This window comes from Sorex fumeus, unplaced genomic scaffold (genome assembly GCF_029834395.1).
Source record: "Sorex fumeus unplaced genomic scaffold, SorFum_2.1 ptg000047l, whole genome shotgun sequence".
Lineage (NCBI taxonomy): Eukaryota > Metazoa > Chordata > Mammalia > Eulipotyphla > Soricidae > Sorex > Sorex fumeus.
This window is the reverse complement of record NW_026606104.1, coordinates 48,912,452-48,928,832: the sequence shown is the minus strand read 5'-3', so window position 1 is coordinate 48,928,832 and position 16,381 is coordinate 48,912,452. Positions and strand designations below refer to the sequence as shown.

Here is a 16,381-nt window from a genome sequence, read left to right as displayed (position 1 = left end):
AATGAGACAAAGAAGCCAACGGATGACTAAGATGGGAGCCTAGAGAGGGAGCAGCTGGGCCCATGGGAAAGAAGTAAAGCACATGGCAGAGTTGCCCTCTGGATATGCGGTATTGATCAGCATATTTTGGGCAGGTGATAGTCTTTCACTGGGGCTACTGTCACTGAGTGGCTTCAAACCACAGAAATGCATTTCCTCATAGCTCTAGTGCCTGGAACTGGGAAGGAGCCAGGCTTGTCAATGGAGCTGGGGAAGAGTTGCTCACTGCTCTCTCCTAGTTTCTGTCAGTCAACAGTCCTGGTCTCCTTGGTTGGTGGACATGGTACTTCAGTTTCTGCCTCTCTCTTCACTTGGCCTTCTTCCTGGGCCCCCTAGCTATCTCTGCTTCCCCATCCTTCTCACTTTCTCATAGAAAAACGTTCTTCATGAGATCCAGGGTTTGTCCTGATCCAACCAGCTTCACACTTCATTACATCTGCAAAAACCCTGAATCCAAATTACATCAGACTCACTGGTACCAGGAGTCTAACTGGAGCATGTCCTGGTGCGGGAGACATTTACTTAATTCATGGCAGATAGTGTGAGGACATGGGTAGGGGTTAGAACCTTCCTGGCTGAGGGAAGTTCAGAGTCAGAGAAGAAGAAAGGATGGAGGGTGGGAAGCAGGAGAGAAGGCAACGGAGGCTGCTCATGAAGGACTTGCACAACCCTCCAGAAGTTTCTTCTGGAAGGGACTGGTGGAAGGTGTGGGCTGGAAGGACAGAACGAGGTTTGCATCCAGAAAGGCCAGTGACACTTCCTGTCTCTCTGCTGTTACCTCTCTTTCAATATGCCCCTCTCTCTTTTTCTTGGGTTTTACTTTCCTTTCTTCAAAACTGCCTCAGAAACTCTATTTTCTACTTGTTCTGCTGGACTGTTTCAATGAAAAGTAGATGATGTGAAAGGAAAGTCTTGGGTATGGATTGTGTGATTAGAAAAATGGCTCTCCCCACCCCTTGCCCCCAGCCCGGGCCCTGTGTTGTTGGGGAACAGGTTTTCCCCAACATGCCCAGACATGTTGTGGACCAGGTCTGAGCAGACATGGGGCAAAGGATGACGGGTGGGTGGATAGACCACTCTGGGAGACAGCTGATGGCGGCCCACTTTATTGCCAAGTACACACATTTTATAGAGGGTCTCAGCTTAAGAGGATAGTCCAATCACATAAAGTTTAGCATTACTGACCCATCACCTTTCCAACTCTGCTTTGCCCAAACCCAATTAGGGCTAGATGTTGCATTAAGAATGACTCGCTAAGTGTAGGTGGCAATTCTTTGGGAGTTGGGTAAAACTCAAGGCCCATACCTGGTACTTGTAAAATGTACCCAGACACTCCCTACTGGGTGATTATGCAGGAACAGATCTTATCTGCTGTGCAAGGACAGACCTTATCTGCTCTAGTGCCTGTTGTCATGCTTCATACTGTGTGAACCCCAGGTGTGGCCTGATATTCTTCCCCCTACCCCCACCCATCAACAGGCAGTGGGGAAATAGCATCTCCATGTCCTGCCTTTAGTGAGGATAATGGACAATATATAGAAAGTGCTTGGCACATGTTTGCCTGGAAGTGTTCAGTCCTCTTCCTCCTTTAGTTATGTCTACAGTGTTTTATTTCTCCCACATTTTTGGATCCATCACAGCTGATTTTTGTGTGTCTGTTTCAGTAAAACATGGCAGCCTCTGGGGAAGAGGACACCCCTTCCACAGTTTTGGGTGTCTCACTTCCTGCAGTCTCTGACCTAGCCTGTGTGCACCTGTGTGCCCACAGAAGCCCACATACAGCGAGCAAGGCCTCCGCCTAGCCCCACTTCTTCACTGCCCTCGAGAGACCATGCAGGGGTGGGCTTCTTCCACTGTTTTCAGTATTTCAAAAGCCAGACGGAGACTGCCTGACTTTCATGTGCAGGGAGCTGCTACGGCAAGGCCAAGTGTCTGATTCAGCCCAGACTGATCCTTGTGGGATACAACCTGGAATTAACATTTTAGAGACAGATTCCTCTAAGGCAAGAAAAGACTTCCCCCTAAAAGTCTAAATAAAGGTGCTCATCTTGGCAAAGCAAGTCTTTGCAGACTCTTCACCCAGGAGCCCAGGGGCTGGCCAGACCCTGCAGCTGCCCCTCAGCTAATGCCCCTGCATCCTGTTCTGCCCTGATCTAGCCTCAAGTGGGCATCAGAACTCATCTGAAGATGCAAATAAGACCCTGTCAGGCCATGGCTTAAAAATCTGTGCATAATTTTTTCCTTACTTCATAAAAGACAGCTAAATTCCTCCCCAGCCAGCACACAGAGCCCTTGCCTAGCTGCTCACTCCTCTGCCTGTCTCATGACCAAGGGACACTCACAGTCTTTTCACTGCTCTGAGGAGGCTCCAGGCCACCTCCCCTTTGGGGGCCTTTGAGCATGCTACCCTTTAGGCACAGAAAGTTTCCTCATCCTCCTCCCCTGCCCTGAAGTGGCTCCTTTGGTGTCTCTGTGGGATCGAGTCGATGTCCTCTCCATAGAGAAGTCTCCCCCCTTAAAAGGAGTTCCTCCCGTTCCTCCAGTTCCTCCAGCTGTGTCTTCACCTTTGCCGCAGCTGATTCTTTAAAGGTCTTGGGGGGGGGGGGGGGGGTGCAAGATCATTGTCCATCTCCAACAGAGGTGGGGGAAATGATGCCCTGTCTGTCATCTCCACCCTCAGCTCCCTGCAGCCGGCCCAGAGAAGGTATTTAAATAAATGAAGACAGTCCGTGTGAGGTCTGAAACTGCAGTTTCTATGCTTCCAGTTGCCGAGTGGCATTATTCTGCATGCAAAGGCCTCAGCTCCTTCCTCCCGCCGCAGCCACCTGCTTCTTTTGACCTCATCAATGCCAAGCCTTTGACTGTCTGATTATCAGATCAGCTGAACGGAGCACAATGAACTGGCGGTTTCAATTCTTGGTCTGGAGTAACAACCCTTTCACCTTGCATATGATTCCCATGTAAACGATTGATTCCTGCCAGGGCCTCTTGCGCATGACCAGCTCCGGGCCACAGCCGCCTTCTCCTGCAGGTGTGTGCTGCATTGTCAGGGGACAGAGAGGCAGTGTGAAAGTCTGACCTGGTTTCTAATGACATAATGTGATTTGGGCTCATTCGCGCCAGCCCTTGACCTTGAGCGTGTCATTTAAACTTTCTGAACCTCAGGATTCTAGATTTTAAAGACAGCAATGCACACTCCTGATGAAGTAGAGATGCTTGTGAGGACCAACTGGGATCCCGTGAAAGTGGCGTGTGTTCTGTGGCTCCTGTAGGAGCATGTTTGCTTTCTTCTTAGGCTCCAGATTCTCTCTTCGCCCAACTCCCTGCCCTACTGCTTCTCCTGAGATTTTAGTCTCGAATTCACCTATTCACTCACTAATTTATTCCATTCCCCCTGGAGGGGCTTCAGCCCCATTGGTCTCTAATTAGAAGAGGATCAAGCCCAAACTCCTCCAGCAATTCCTGAGGCCCTTTATCTTCTGTCTCTCCATCTAGCTCTATTCCCTGCCACCACGTGAGGCTGCCTGAATGCCAGTATAAAGGGCCCCTTTCTTCTCCACCCTGCCACCTCCCTCTGCCTTTGGGTCTCATTTTCTGTTATTAAATCAAAATATAAGAAACCAACCACGCTCCTTTTCTTGCCACCCAGACATCAAGTCGCATTTCCTCCTGGCTTTGCTGACAAGAAGAAGCCCATTGTGGACCTCTCTTCCCTGGGAGCCAGGAGCCATCTGGCTGCATATCTCTGCTCCCTCTGGGCCCCTCTGGGCCTGCTCCAGGGCTGGCTCCTGCTTTCAGGGTGCCATTAATGCAGGGTGTAGAAAACAGGAAGAACGGGGTAGTGGGGTGCCATGGTGACTACCCATTTGCGTGACTTCCCCAAAGTTCCTTCTCCCCTTTCCAATCCAGTGCAGAGCCCCAGCCCATCTGCTGTGGATGTGTGGGAAGTGCTCTGAGGGCCACAAGAGCGTGACCAGGATCATTGCAAATTCCCACACAGTTCTGAGAGGCAGGAGCGCCCTCCTTGTGTCTTTAGAGGGGAGTTCCCAGGCAATCCTGGGACCCCCTCACATGCTATCAGAACTGCCTAGGCACACACACTCTCTTACCGCTGACAGTCAGTAGGTCATTAAAACCCCCTTTTGACAGTATAAAACCCAAAATAATTAGCAAGAGATGTGACAGGATTCAGGGAGGTGACTCAGAGGGTAGAGTGTGATCTAGCATGGATGAAGCCCTGGAGACAAAAGAATGTCACCAACAAGACAACATGAAATTGCTTCAAAGTACATAAACTAAGCTCTAAGTTATATCTGTAATGTTCCTAGCTGAAGAAAAGACATCAGATCATGATACATTAATCCACTAATGCAATGTGTGCCATTGCAATAAACCTATCAGAGGGATTTGACCCCCATCCCCATTGGAGAACCAAAAAGTTTATCGACAGATTAAATTTATGAAGTTAGCTAGGGAATGTGGAGGGATTGGGGGTGGGAGGCAGGAGGATAGGACAGGAAAGTTTGGAGATTCCCATGAGAATCTCTAAAGAATGTGACACCATAGCTGAATAATTATGTTCCTGACACCACAAATAGAATTCAAAGCACATCCTGGAGGAGCCTTGAGGAGGGGGCCTAAACCAGACCCCCAGCAAGAAGATATGTCAGACCCAGGGCAGAGCCTGGATGCTCTGTTACAAGTAGCTTCACTTAATCTGAGTTCATGAACCAGAGCCAGTGACTCGCAGGCACTGAGGCTGGTGAATCTGACCTGTGAATTTTCACACTCACAACAGTTATGTCCAGGGGCAGGGGGTGGTGAACAAATTAATTAATGGGCATTGGTGAAGACTGGTGCTAGGAGGAACTGAAAGGTGTCCTAATAAATCCAGATATGGAAACAGGTTTAGATGGCGATTGGGACCCCCTGAGTCTGTCTAGAAAAATAATGAATCTACAAACCTCAAAAACAGAGATTCTGCAAGTTCTTAGAAAATATCAAATTTGCTTTTTGCTCATTTGGGGGAAGAAGAATTTGTCCAAGAATAACATGTTCCCCTATTTCCTTGAAGGAAAAGATTAACATTCTTGATAATGTCAAGCAAATTATTTCTATATCAAAATAGATACCATAAGCCATTTCAAGGACGCAAAGATTTCAGATACTAGGGGAAAATATTAGCAAGAAATAAGTAAAACAGAAATCAAAATATATAGAAACATCAGAATCATAATACATAAATCTAATTTAAAAATAACTAACCCAAGTTGGAGCAAAGATATGCTAATATAAAAGCGGCACCCAAAAATGCAAAGAAACACAAACTTACTAAATTATCTGGAGCGATAGCACAGCGGGTAGGGCGTTCACCTTACAAGCGGCCAACATGGCGGACCCGAGTTCGATTCCTCCGCCCCTCTCGGAGAGCCCGGCAAGCTACCGAGAGTATTCGATATGCCAGACACAGTAACAACAAAGTCTCCAATGGAGACGTTACTGGGCCCGCTCGAGCAAATGAACGATCAACGGGAGGGCCTTTACCTTTACCTTACTAAATTATATAAGTTGAAAATATCAATGAAATTTCATTTTGGTTTACAAATGGGAAAACGTTTCAATATAGTAACATCTAATATATACTTTTGAGAAAGTAGAATCTAAGGTACCACATTAATAATATTTTGTGAAAATGTAAATTGGTATAATCACTAAGAATAATTTAGCAGCATTTATCAATTTTTAAAATAAATACCAATTCCTCACAAAATTGTTTCTATGAACCCTCTGAAATGTGCTACCTGAGTATTCCCTGAGATCTTAAGTGAAATAGTGAAACAAAACCTTTCTGTAGAAGAAGGCCAGAGAGAAAATACAGAATTTAAGGCACTTGCCTTGCAGGCAGCTGACCCTGATTTAATCCTGGCACCACATATGGTCCCTGAGCACTGCCAGGAGTGATCCCTGAGCAAAGGGTCAGGAGTAAGCCCTGAGCAACGGTGGGTGGGGCCCCAAACTAAAACCAAATAAAAAAATTAATGAACTTGTCCATTAAGGAAAGTTGCGGGAAACTGGGAACTGTGGTTCCATGTTGAAGAGAAACGCCTGTGAGCAGGTTGAAATCAGGTCTGGCGGAATGGGCACCAAACCTTCTGTCATGTGGAAAGCTCTGGAGAACAGATTGGTTTGTGTGAGAGAGACTCTTTTAACATTCAGTTCATCTGTACTATATTGTTTGCCTTTTCCTGCCTTGAGCACATCGTGTGTTTAGAATTTGAAAGGATATTTTTAAAGAGGAGAGAGTGAGAAACGAATGAGAGCCTTGCACGTAAAAAGGACATCTGTAGAAAAGCTAGTGCCGCCAAGCCCAATCTGCAGTGGTGTTCAGACTAAGGCAACCATGTTCGTTCCTTCGTGACAAATGTACCCAGGACACAGACAGCGGGAGGAAGAGCAAGGGCTCCATGGGAATTCTCTCCATTATAATTGCATCTTTCATATAAGCCCAAAATGATTCAAAAATTAAAAACACATTAGGAGAGAAAGGCTTGCAAGAGAGGCCCCTGAGCAGCTGGACCATCCTGATGGCAGAGGAACTTGAATTCCACTGAGCCTCTCTACTCTGAAAGCTGTCTGTGACCTGCAGGGCCTAGTTACCTCTGCTCCTGCGGACCCTGCCTCACTTCCCCAGGGTGGATCAGGATAATCTGAGTAATCTGAGCCAGTTTCTGTGGTAACATCTCAGCAATTCCTGTCCCCAGGGCCTCCACCACCATCGGTCCCCACCCCAAGGGAGATTTATTACAGTTTTTGAGCAACTGTAACAACTTCAAGGGTCAGTATTCCTGGTGCCCAGCATTTCTGATAGACTCTATCTCCGGGGTGCCCCCCCCACACACACACACACACATACAGCCCCTGGAAGCCACTAATAGCTTTTCTGTCTCTGTAGTTTTGCCTTTCCCAGAGCCTTCTAGAAGGGAATCATACAGTATGGAACCTATTCAGACCAACCCCTTAAACCATGGTGTTGTGGTTTGATAGTGTATCTCCTTTCAGTACTGAAATTATTCCACCAGTGCACTGCAGCTTACTTCTCCGTCATCCCCTGGGTGCTTGGAAGTTTGTTTCCAAGGCAATCAGGAGGCAAGCTTTTCTAAGCATCTGTGTGCAGGTTTTTGTGGGTAAATGAATAAGTTTTCACCTGCAGCCTCCTACCAAGAGGGCATGGCTTGCTCTTCCTCTGTTGCACTGACTGCTCTTTGCCTTCTCCGTGATGCTTTAGAATCCATTTAGTTCATATTGACAAAGAACTTACTGGGCTTTGGGTCCTTTGGTTTCACCTGTATCTTTCATGGTACCCAGGTCCTGCCTCCTTAGCATCCTCCTCAAATCAATGGGGCCATGGATTCAGGAGGGATGGCTGTAGGCTCTGGTATAGAGGTTTGACTTTGGCAATCTGAAACTCATCGAAACTCACAAAATGCACAAAATCTACCTGCCGGTCCTTTCCCAATAGGTAGCATGATGAGAGCGAGGCAGGCTGGCAGTGACCATCCTCCTCCTCTTCCCTCCTGCGGGCCTGTTCCTAGCCAGACAGCCCACAAGGCAAAGAGCGTGTGTAACGTCTTTCTCTTCTCCCCATCCAGGCTCCACTTCCTGGTGTTCGACACGGAAGAGGTCCATGATGTGCTGCGCATCTGGGATGGGCCGGTGGAGAGCGGGGTGCTGCTAAAAGAGCTCAGTGGCGCCATCCTGCCCAAGGACCTGCACAGCACCTTCAACTCAGTCGTTTTGCAGTTCAGCACCGACTTCTTCACCAGCAAGCAGGGCTTTGCCATTCAATTCTCAGGTCTGTGCTTCCCTCCTGCGGCCCCTCTCCATTTCCCTGCCATGGCACTGACTCCACTCCTCCTGCCTCAATTTCCCTTCTTTCCCCTGTCTTCTTTCCACCCCTGTCAGCTTTTTTGTTTTTTTCAGGAAGGGAGCTCCCAAGTAGATCCTAAGAGCAATTCTCCAGCCAACCAGATTGGCAGCTCAGTGCAAAGGCTTAAAGATTCCATGTAGCACAGGCCCTGGGGTGCCAGGGATTACCCAAACCATCACAGCAGTGCTTAGGGGCCTCCAGGGTTGTGCCCAGCAATGGTTGGAGGACCATATGGTACCAGGGACCAAACTAGGGTCAGGCACATGCTATGAATGTGCCCTAACCACTGTCCTATGGCTCAGCCCCTCGTGTCAGCGTGTTTGCTGAGCAGTATCTCTGTCTGTATAGGGTGAGCTCATGCCCAGATATCTCTGCTGGGCCTAACTGGGTGCATACACCAGTGTCAGATAACGTTGTTTTGTCCTTCCTGCATAGCCTCAGGTAGCTTGGCTTTACTGGGTTGCTTCCATCACAGTACTCCGATTCCTCTGCGTTTATTTGTAAAATTTGTGCTCTGTTGACTTGTAAATATTGTTTTTTTCTCTTCTCCCTAAATCCTTTGCATAGTTTATTGAGAGCAATGTCCTTTTTGTCTGGACATAAGAAGACAGTATATGCTATGCTTTTGTAATGTGACTCTCAGTGTTATTTTCCTCCTGAGCATCTGTTCTCTTGACCTAAGCCTCAGCTGCCCTTACTTCCTAGCACCCCCAAAAGCAGGGCCCGAGAAGGGACTGGGTGGAACCAGGGCAAGTGGTAAGCTATGTGCTACCCTGGCATCGAGATGGGCCTGGCCAAAGTACCATAATACTTAACTATAAGTTAAGAGCTTGGTCATAGACAAATGCTGTCATGATCCAAAAAGTAATAACTAGATCGGACCCTGCTATGGTTAGGAATGATTAATCTCACCTGAGCCCTGTAGTCTGAGTCTGTGGCAAGATGTTCCCAGGAGAGCTGCCCTACAAGACTCAATGTATCTCTTACTGTGTCCATACAAAAATAACTAGTATTAAGATGTTGATAGAGTTATTGGACTGAGGAAAGGAAAATAACACCGTAAGAGGTATTTTGCTACACTCAGGAAGGGCTTTGGAATACCTTCTAGGTGGTGTTTTCTTTGAACCTGGTGGGCCCTCAGGAAGGGCTTTGTTATGTTGATTTTGCTACCTGACTGGGTACAGTGTCGGCCCAGAGTGCTGGGGAGGTAAAGAGCTGGAGGACCTGGAGAGAGAGGAGGAGAGAGCACAGGACAGCAAGATGGAGTGTGAAGAGACTAGCAAGCAAGGGGAACAGAGGGAGAAGCATGTAGAAGAATACAGGAGCAGGCACATGGAGAGAGATCCCAGGCTGCAAGATGGAGCACGGAAAGATGAGGAGATGGGAGGAGATGGAAATGAGGGTCAGTATGAGACTAGAATGGGAGGCTCAGAAATACTGGGACAGGTGCGTGGGGAGAATGGAATAAATGGCATCTAATCAATCAACCAGCTTGTCCCTCATTTCCTCCTCTGTCTGCCCCATGTCCCAGGCCACCCTGGCTGGGCAAACGGCCCAGGACCGACCCAAACATGGGCGGCAAGGGGGAGAGCCATCGGGGCCTCCCCCTGGCCGCCCCCAGATATTATACACACCAGATTAATAGACAAATACAAACTGCAAGTGTCTGGAGGGAGAAATAGAAATTTCTTGGTTACCTAAAGAAGATCTCCCCGAAAAGGTAATCCCCACCTCAGCCTCGAGGATGAAAAGGCATTACAGGACCAGAGGCACGTTTCAAGAAAAGAGTAGTCAGTCTGGAGACAGGGTTTTCCTGGAGTCACCCCTATTGATAAAAAATGGAAACAAGGCCTGATAGGTAGGTGCCAAGAGGAACAGGTGCTGAGGCAGGAGGGCAGGCTCGGCACACGGTAGGGAGTCCTTGGTGACTGAACACTGGGAGCAAGGACTTCGGGAGTTGGAGGGAGGGGGGCAATGGGGTTCCTTTTGAGTATAGTCATGGGAGAACAGATCTGATACACCACCTATTCCAGTTCTTAGTTCAGTACCAGTTTCAGAAAGTCCTGGAAGCCAAACATGAGTAACCAAAATCCAATTAAGGATGCTCTGCAGCAAGCCGTTATGGCGAACCAGAAATCAGAGTGGCCACAAATGGGCAGTGCTCCAACATGCCAGTCCTGATGCACAACACCTTCAACGCCCAGTCCTGACACATCAGGCATCAGCTCAGCACCTCTGAAGTACCTCTTCCACCCCACCTCTCCCCGCACAAGAGGCTCCACCTCGGTGGATGCTCCTGTTTGTTATACAGCAGCTGTCTTCATTATCATCTACTTACTCCACGAAGTGTGTGTGTGTGTGTGTGTGTGTGTGTGTGTGTGTGTGTGTGTGCATGTCGTTTCCATGGTGAACCCAGAGCAATTTTGCATGGCCCCTGTGCCCCATCTGCACCCCACGCTCGCCTGGTGAGTGGACCAGCTGAAGCCGGTTAAGTCCATTAGTCACCACTGAAGCTGCATGGCAGGGACAGATTCTACTTTTTATATCTACCGTTCATGTATCTGTCTTCTTATGAGATAAGTGATGTATAATGGGGGTTTGGGGAGGGGGGTCCCCCTAGGGAAGACTTTGGGTTGCCAGGGTCAGAGACTCTGGTTCTTGCTAACTTTCCACGTGACATGTAGTCACATCAGCATCCGACCCTGACTGGAAGCAAAAGTTCCTGACTAGCTTCACTGTGTTTGCTGCCTCCTTGACATCCCATGAGCAGAGTTCTGGTGACCTCTGAGTAAAGCCAACCCCCCTAAAGTTAGGGGTCCCTTGGAGCAATGTGGAAATTCTTTTAGACCAGGGTTCCCTTGACTACTCAATACTGCCGGAAACAGAAGACCCCTAAATCAAGTCCCGTCAGGCCCATCAGAGGTGGTTTATAAGGGAGAACCCCTGTGAACCTCTGGAATGTGAGTGTGGGCACATCTGGAAGGCAGTTGGCCACAAATCTCAGATATATTTGACCACAGGTGACTTTTTTTCTAGGCCATCTCAAGAGACTAGTGATTCATGGAACAAAAACTTTGGAAATTGCTTGGATAAGCAATTGAAGGCCCTCCCAGCAGTGAGGGGTAGAATAGTAAAGAGATAGAGCACCCTCCAGGGAAAGGAGTGGCATGAATAATTAAACTGACGTGCATTTTCTCTGACTGTACCCAAGCTGATGGGGAAAGCTTTTTTTTTTTAAAAAAAAAGGGGGGGGGGAAGCAGTAGCCCATATGTTAGTGACAAGTTCCCCCAAGGATCTGTATTATCTGACCTCCACTGTGCCCTCGGGATTGTACTGGGACCATCTCTGAGCACTCCCAAGGCCTGGCACAGCTGGCTGCTTGCTCACGCCATGCACAGCCTCCAGAAGCCCAACACAACCTTCAAGGTACATCTCAGATACCACCACCTCCCAAACTCCCACTGACAGTAACTCACTGTGGCCCATAGCCCCCCAGCCCTCAACTCCGGCTTCTCCCACAGAGAGTTAATTCCAGACACCTTGCTTCATCTCAGCTGGTCACTTGCCTGCCATACCACCACATGATTTTACAGGATCCCAGCTGCGCTGTCCCACGGGCCTCCTTACAGCTCAGGCGTGCAAACAGGGCTCCCCCACAGCATCCTGAATAAAGGGGTCCAGTAAGACAAATGAATGTGCAGGTTTTCTCTGGCCCAGGGATTTCCTTGGGTCTGGCTTGAGGCTTCGTGGAGAGCGGGTGGGCAAATCTTTGTAGCCTGGGCTCCTGTAAGGCCGAGAGAACACGGCCCTGGTGTTCTGAACGTGACGAAGGTTCAGGAAAGGTCATCTTCCCTGTTGCTGTCATGGGTGAGCAAATACCAGGACTGCTCTAGGGAGGAGAGGATCGCTCGGCCCGTGTTAACTTTATAGTGTGTGTTTGACAGGGGATTGTACAGAAATGCCAGGGACGATTAGTGCAGCCTCGGCTTTATTAAGTAAACATGACTGTGTAACATCTAACATCCTGTCTGCGCCACGTGGATGCAGCCTGTCCCCGGGGCTTTGCCAGGCAGTTAGTTCAAAGTCGGAAGCATGAAAGAGAGAAACGGAGAACAGAAATCAGCGAGGGGAGGCCCTGAGAGAGGGGGGCACGCCATCCCTGCCCTCTGGCCAGCTGGCTCCCTGCTGAGTCCTCTACGATGTGTTCAGTTGTCATTATTACCCAAACCTGAAGGCCTGGGCACTTCTGTCAGTCCCTATTGCAGTTGGGGGCTCTCAGCCCAGGAAAGGTTCTTCTCTAAGGTCTTCTTGCTTGCGAGATGTCAGAGCAGAGCTGGGATCCAAACCTCTGTGTCTGATTCCTAAACCTAGGTTCTTTGTCATTGCACTCAACTGCCTCGCATACAAATAATCTTCCTGAGGAGGGTCAGAACAGTGAGCTATTTTTCTTCTAGAAAATCATTTACATGGGCACATTGCACTGGTAAGGCTTAAGACGAGAGCTGTCTGGTTTTTTTTTAATTGGGAAGGAAGAAGATTGATTCTTATTTGACTTCATAAATAAATTCAGTAAGTGTCAGATGGTGGTGATTTGTTCATCTATTTATTCATTCAACAAATATTTACTGAGCACGATTGTGTGCTGGGTACTGTTGTGGGCCCTGGGGATACGGTGGGAAGGGAAACAGCCAAGGTCTCTGTTCCTGTAAAGACACACGAGCAATGTACAAGAAAGAGGCAAACAAATAAATTAACAAGATTCTTATAGATGGTGCCGTGCCATACAAAGAGCAAAACTGGATAAAGTGGTAAAATGGATGGAAGGAAGCTGAGGAGGGCTGAGGGCAGAAGAAGGGGATTAAGGAGGCCTGTGTGAGGAGATGAGCTGAGGATGGAGTGCCAGGACAGAGCTGGCAGAGGAAGTGCCATTCCACATACTCCTGGCAAGGACAAGGGCTCCAGGAGGCCCAGGTCAGGGGTGGGCAAGGACAGAGGTCACTTCCTTGGAAGATGTTGCACATGGGGCTGGAGCATAGTGATCGCAGGTCCTTGATTGTGCTGCTGATTAAAACTGGGCAAAAAGAAACACAAGAGCAGTTTTTAAATGGGTTCTGAAAAGAGGAGGGCATAATAGAGCTGCCATCTACCTGGAGTCAGCCAGCCTGTTTTCATGAACATCCAGAGAACGGGGCTTGATTGGCTGTGTGATCTCCGTCACCACAGCTGGACTCTGCCAGGGGTTGACAGCCATCCACAAAGCCACTGCCTGTGTTCCAGCAAAATTTGATTTATAGGAACAAGCAGAAGGGAGAAGAGAACTCAACGGGCTGAGCACACACCTTGCATGTGGGAGGCCCGGGTTTGATCTCCGGTACCGAATATTATCCCCCGAGCACCTGAAACTAGCCCCTGAACACCACTGGCTGTGATTCCAAGACCAAAAAAGTTAAATTAAAATTAAACCGTTTTAAAGGCAATGGGTCAAATGACCATGGCACTAGTTTATTGTATATTGTCTTCGGTATTTCTGGGTAGAAGGTATTAGTCACCTGAACTGCAGCCTGTCCACACACGTAGGCACAGCAGTGATAGTAATGTGCATGGGTGCCCTAAGCTGGTGCTCTTTGACCTGATGGTCACTAACAGCAGTGGTTGAAGAGTGCAGAAGTACAGAGGCTTCCTGTTTTTAGTTAAGAACTCATGTCAGTTCCATACAGTCCTCTGTGGAATAAATCCTGTGCTTTGTGCAAAAGTTATTGCCCATGGTGTTTTTATTAAGCCCTTATGCAAGTAAACACCATGACCCCCAGAACCTCCTGTCCCTGGGGCCTGTGAACACAGTCTGCAGATGGTGATATGGTGGGTTGGAGGTTGTGGGGGCAGTGGGGTGGGGGATGAGGAGGTGCAGGTGTCTGTGGAAGCTACTAGAATTGTTGCAGATTTCTATCCTGGACTTTCTCTTCCACCATTTCCTTTGATGTTGTTTTTATTGTTTGTTTGTTTTTGTTTTGCTTTTGGGGTCACATCTGGTGATGCCCAGGGATTACTCTTGGCTCTGCACTCAGGAATCACTCCTGGCAGTGCTCGGGGGACCATATGGGATGCTGGGAATTGAACCTGGGTTGGCCACATGCAAGGCAAATGCCATACCCACTGTGCTATCACTCCAGCCCCTGATGTATTTCCTCATGCTGCATTTGTTCATTCATTCTTTTATTCCTTGTATTTATCGATCATCTGGTGGTGTTTGCATTCAAAATACCCACTCTGCATTATACTAGGTTTGCTATTAGACAACAAACATTTCCCAAATTCCTGAGGGCTTTTAATCATTGGGAGCAGGAGGAGGGGTTCCTCATCAATGCTTGGGGGCCTGTGGGCCACTCCTGCCTATACTCACCTGATTGTGTGGGCCTGACACTGGGTGTTCCAGCCTAGAGAGGTTATTGTAACTCATTCCTGGCAGTGCTTGGGGTGCCAGGGCCACACCCAGTGGTGCTGGGGTGTAGATATGCAATAGAAGGGATTGAAGTTGGGGTCTCAAGTATGCAAGCCTTGTATCTACCTCCTTTGATCTATCTCCCCAGCCCCCTCCTGGACTTTTTAAATGTTGATCACATTCCAGCTAGTTATGTGTATTTTGATTCTACTTCCTACAACATCAGATCTTTTCTTTGGTTTCTTCTGTCATGGGTGGTTTTCCATGCAAGAGAGCACAAGCCCCCCACTTTAGTAACACCCTTCAACCTCACAACCTCTGCCCAGGAGCCAGACAGGCCCCTCTGCACAGCCTCTTCTGACTGGACATCTGGACTAATTTACACTTGGTCATCCTGTCACTTCCTCCTAGTTGCATCACACACCATTGCAGAACTTATCCATGCCACCACACAGAGCATGTCATTTAATCCAGCTGAACTCAATTCTGTAATCAGAGAAGGGCCATCATACTTAGCTCATCCCACGAGTGGAAAAATGAGAGATGGACAGAGGTGGGGTAGAGGTGGTCATGGGATCAAGGATGAGCACAGATATAGTGGCACTGTGGCCACAACCGAGGATCTTGATGGGAGATGACAGTTCACAGTGGTCCCGCTGGCAAGGGAGGTATTAGTGTCAGTGAGGGCACTGAGCTGGAGCCTCGCTGTTTAGCGGACACCCAGGCAACCCCGCTTCCTCTTCTGTTTTCTTTTCCCAGTGTCCACAGCCACGTCCTGCAATGATCCGGGGGTTCCACAGAATGGGAGCCGGAGTGGTGACAGTTGGGAAGCTGGCGACTCCACGGTATTCCAGTGTGACCCTGGCTATGCACTGCAGGGAAGCACGGAGATCAGCTGTGTGAAGATCGAGAACAGATTCTTCTGGCAGCCCAGCCCGCCAACATGCATTGGTATGGAGCAGCTGAAGAGCAAACCCTGCCTCTGTGTGCTCCCCACAGACACACACATATGCACAACATGCACGCACACACACACATATATATAAATACACATATGCATGCATGCTTATGTATCACACAGAAACACATGTGTGCACAAGCATGCACATAGACACATACATACTTAAATACACAGCATGCACAAGCACACACATAAACACAAGCACATGCACGCATATACACATACATATAAAATACATATGCATTTTATACAATAGACACATGTAAATAAATAGACACATGAGCACACACATGCACTCATACTCAGTTACATGCTTGCACACACATACACACATGTGGCCACTACAGCTTGGGCCTAGCTAGGGAAATCTGATCTTTGAAAGTTGGGAAAAGACATCAGAGTTTACCCTGCCCTGCATGTCCGTGCACACCTACACACTCTCACATTATACTCCCACACCCTTTCTACACTGACACACCAGAGTCTCCATTCCCCAGAATGAGCTGAGATTCCATGTGTTTAACCTTTGGCCAGGCCATGGAGGTTGGCAAGGGGATGGAGGGTCGCCTGGGTGAGTAAGGAGCAGGTGGTTCTGAAATGAAAGCCCCTCACGGCAGCGCCAGGACACCCACAAGCCCAAGGGAAAGTACCAGTCTTCTGTTTCTCACAGAACTTATTGGTTAGCTGGACTTGGGTTCTCAAGAACTAGTCTTGAACTTAAAATCTCCCCATTTGGCAGATGTGATCGTGGAGGCTCTGAGATTTATCCAAGTAATATGAGCTTTGGGTCCTGAAGAATCCTGTGCCTTAGTTACCTGAGTCTGAGCAGCAGGACTGTGAAGGAAGGGGATGGGAGGGAAAAAGAAGTTGAGAGAAATGGCCCAGTGCTCAGTGCCACGTAGATCATTCCTTAGGCAAAATGTCAGCTACAGTGACAGAAAGGAAGCAAGCCCGGAGTACCTACTGTGTGTCAGCTTCCCAGTAGACATTGTTTGGCTTCTCCTAGCCCCCACT

General features: G+C 48.4%; 1 protein-coding gene across 1 annotated transcript in view; it reads left to right on the top strand.

The window, feature by feature from the left end:
- The window catches only part of CSMD2 (CUB and Sushi multiple domains 2), a 628,049-nt gene that overhangs the window by 460,897 nt on the left and 150,771 nt on the right, over window positions 1–16,381 (top strand). Inside the window, exons 26-27 of the mRNA XM_056122939.1 lie at window positions 7,689–7,891; window positions 15,166–15,357. Of these exons, the coding sequence (XP_055978914.1) occupies window positions 7,689–7,891; window positions 15,166–15,357 (395 nt within the window). The remainder of the gene's footprint in view (window positions 1–7,688; window positions 7,892–15,165; window positions 15,358–16,381) is intronic.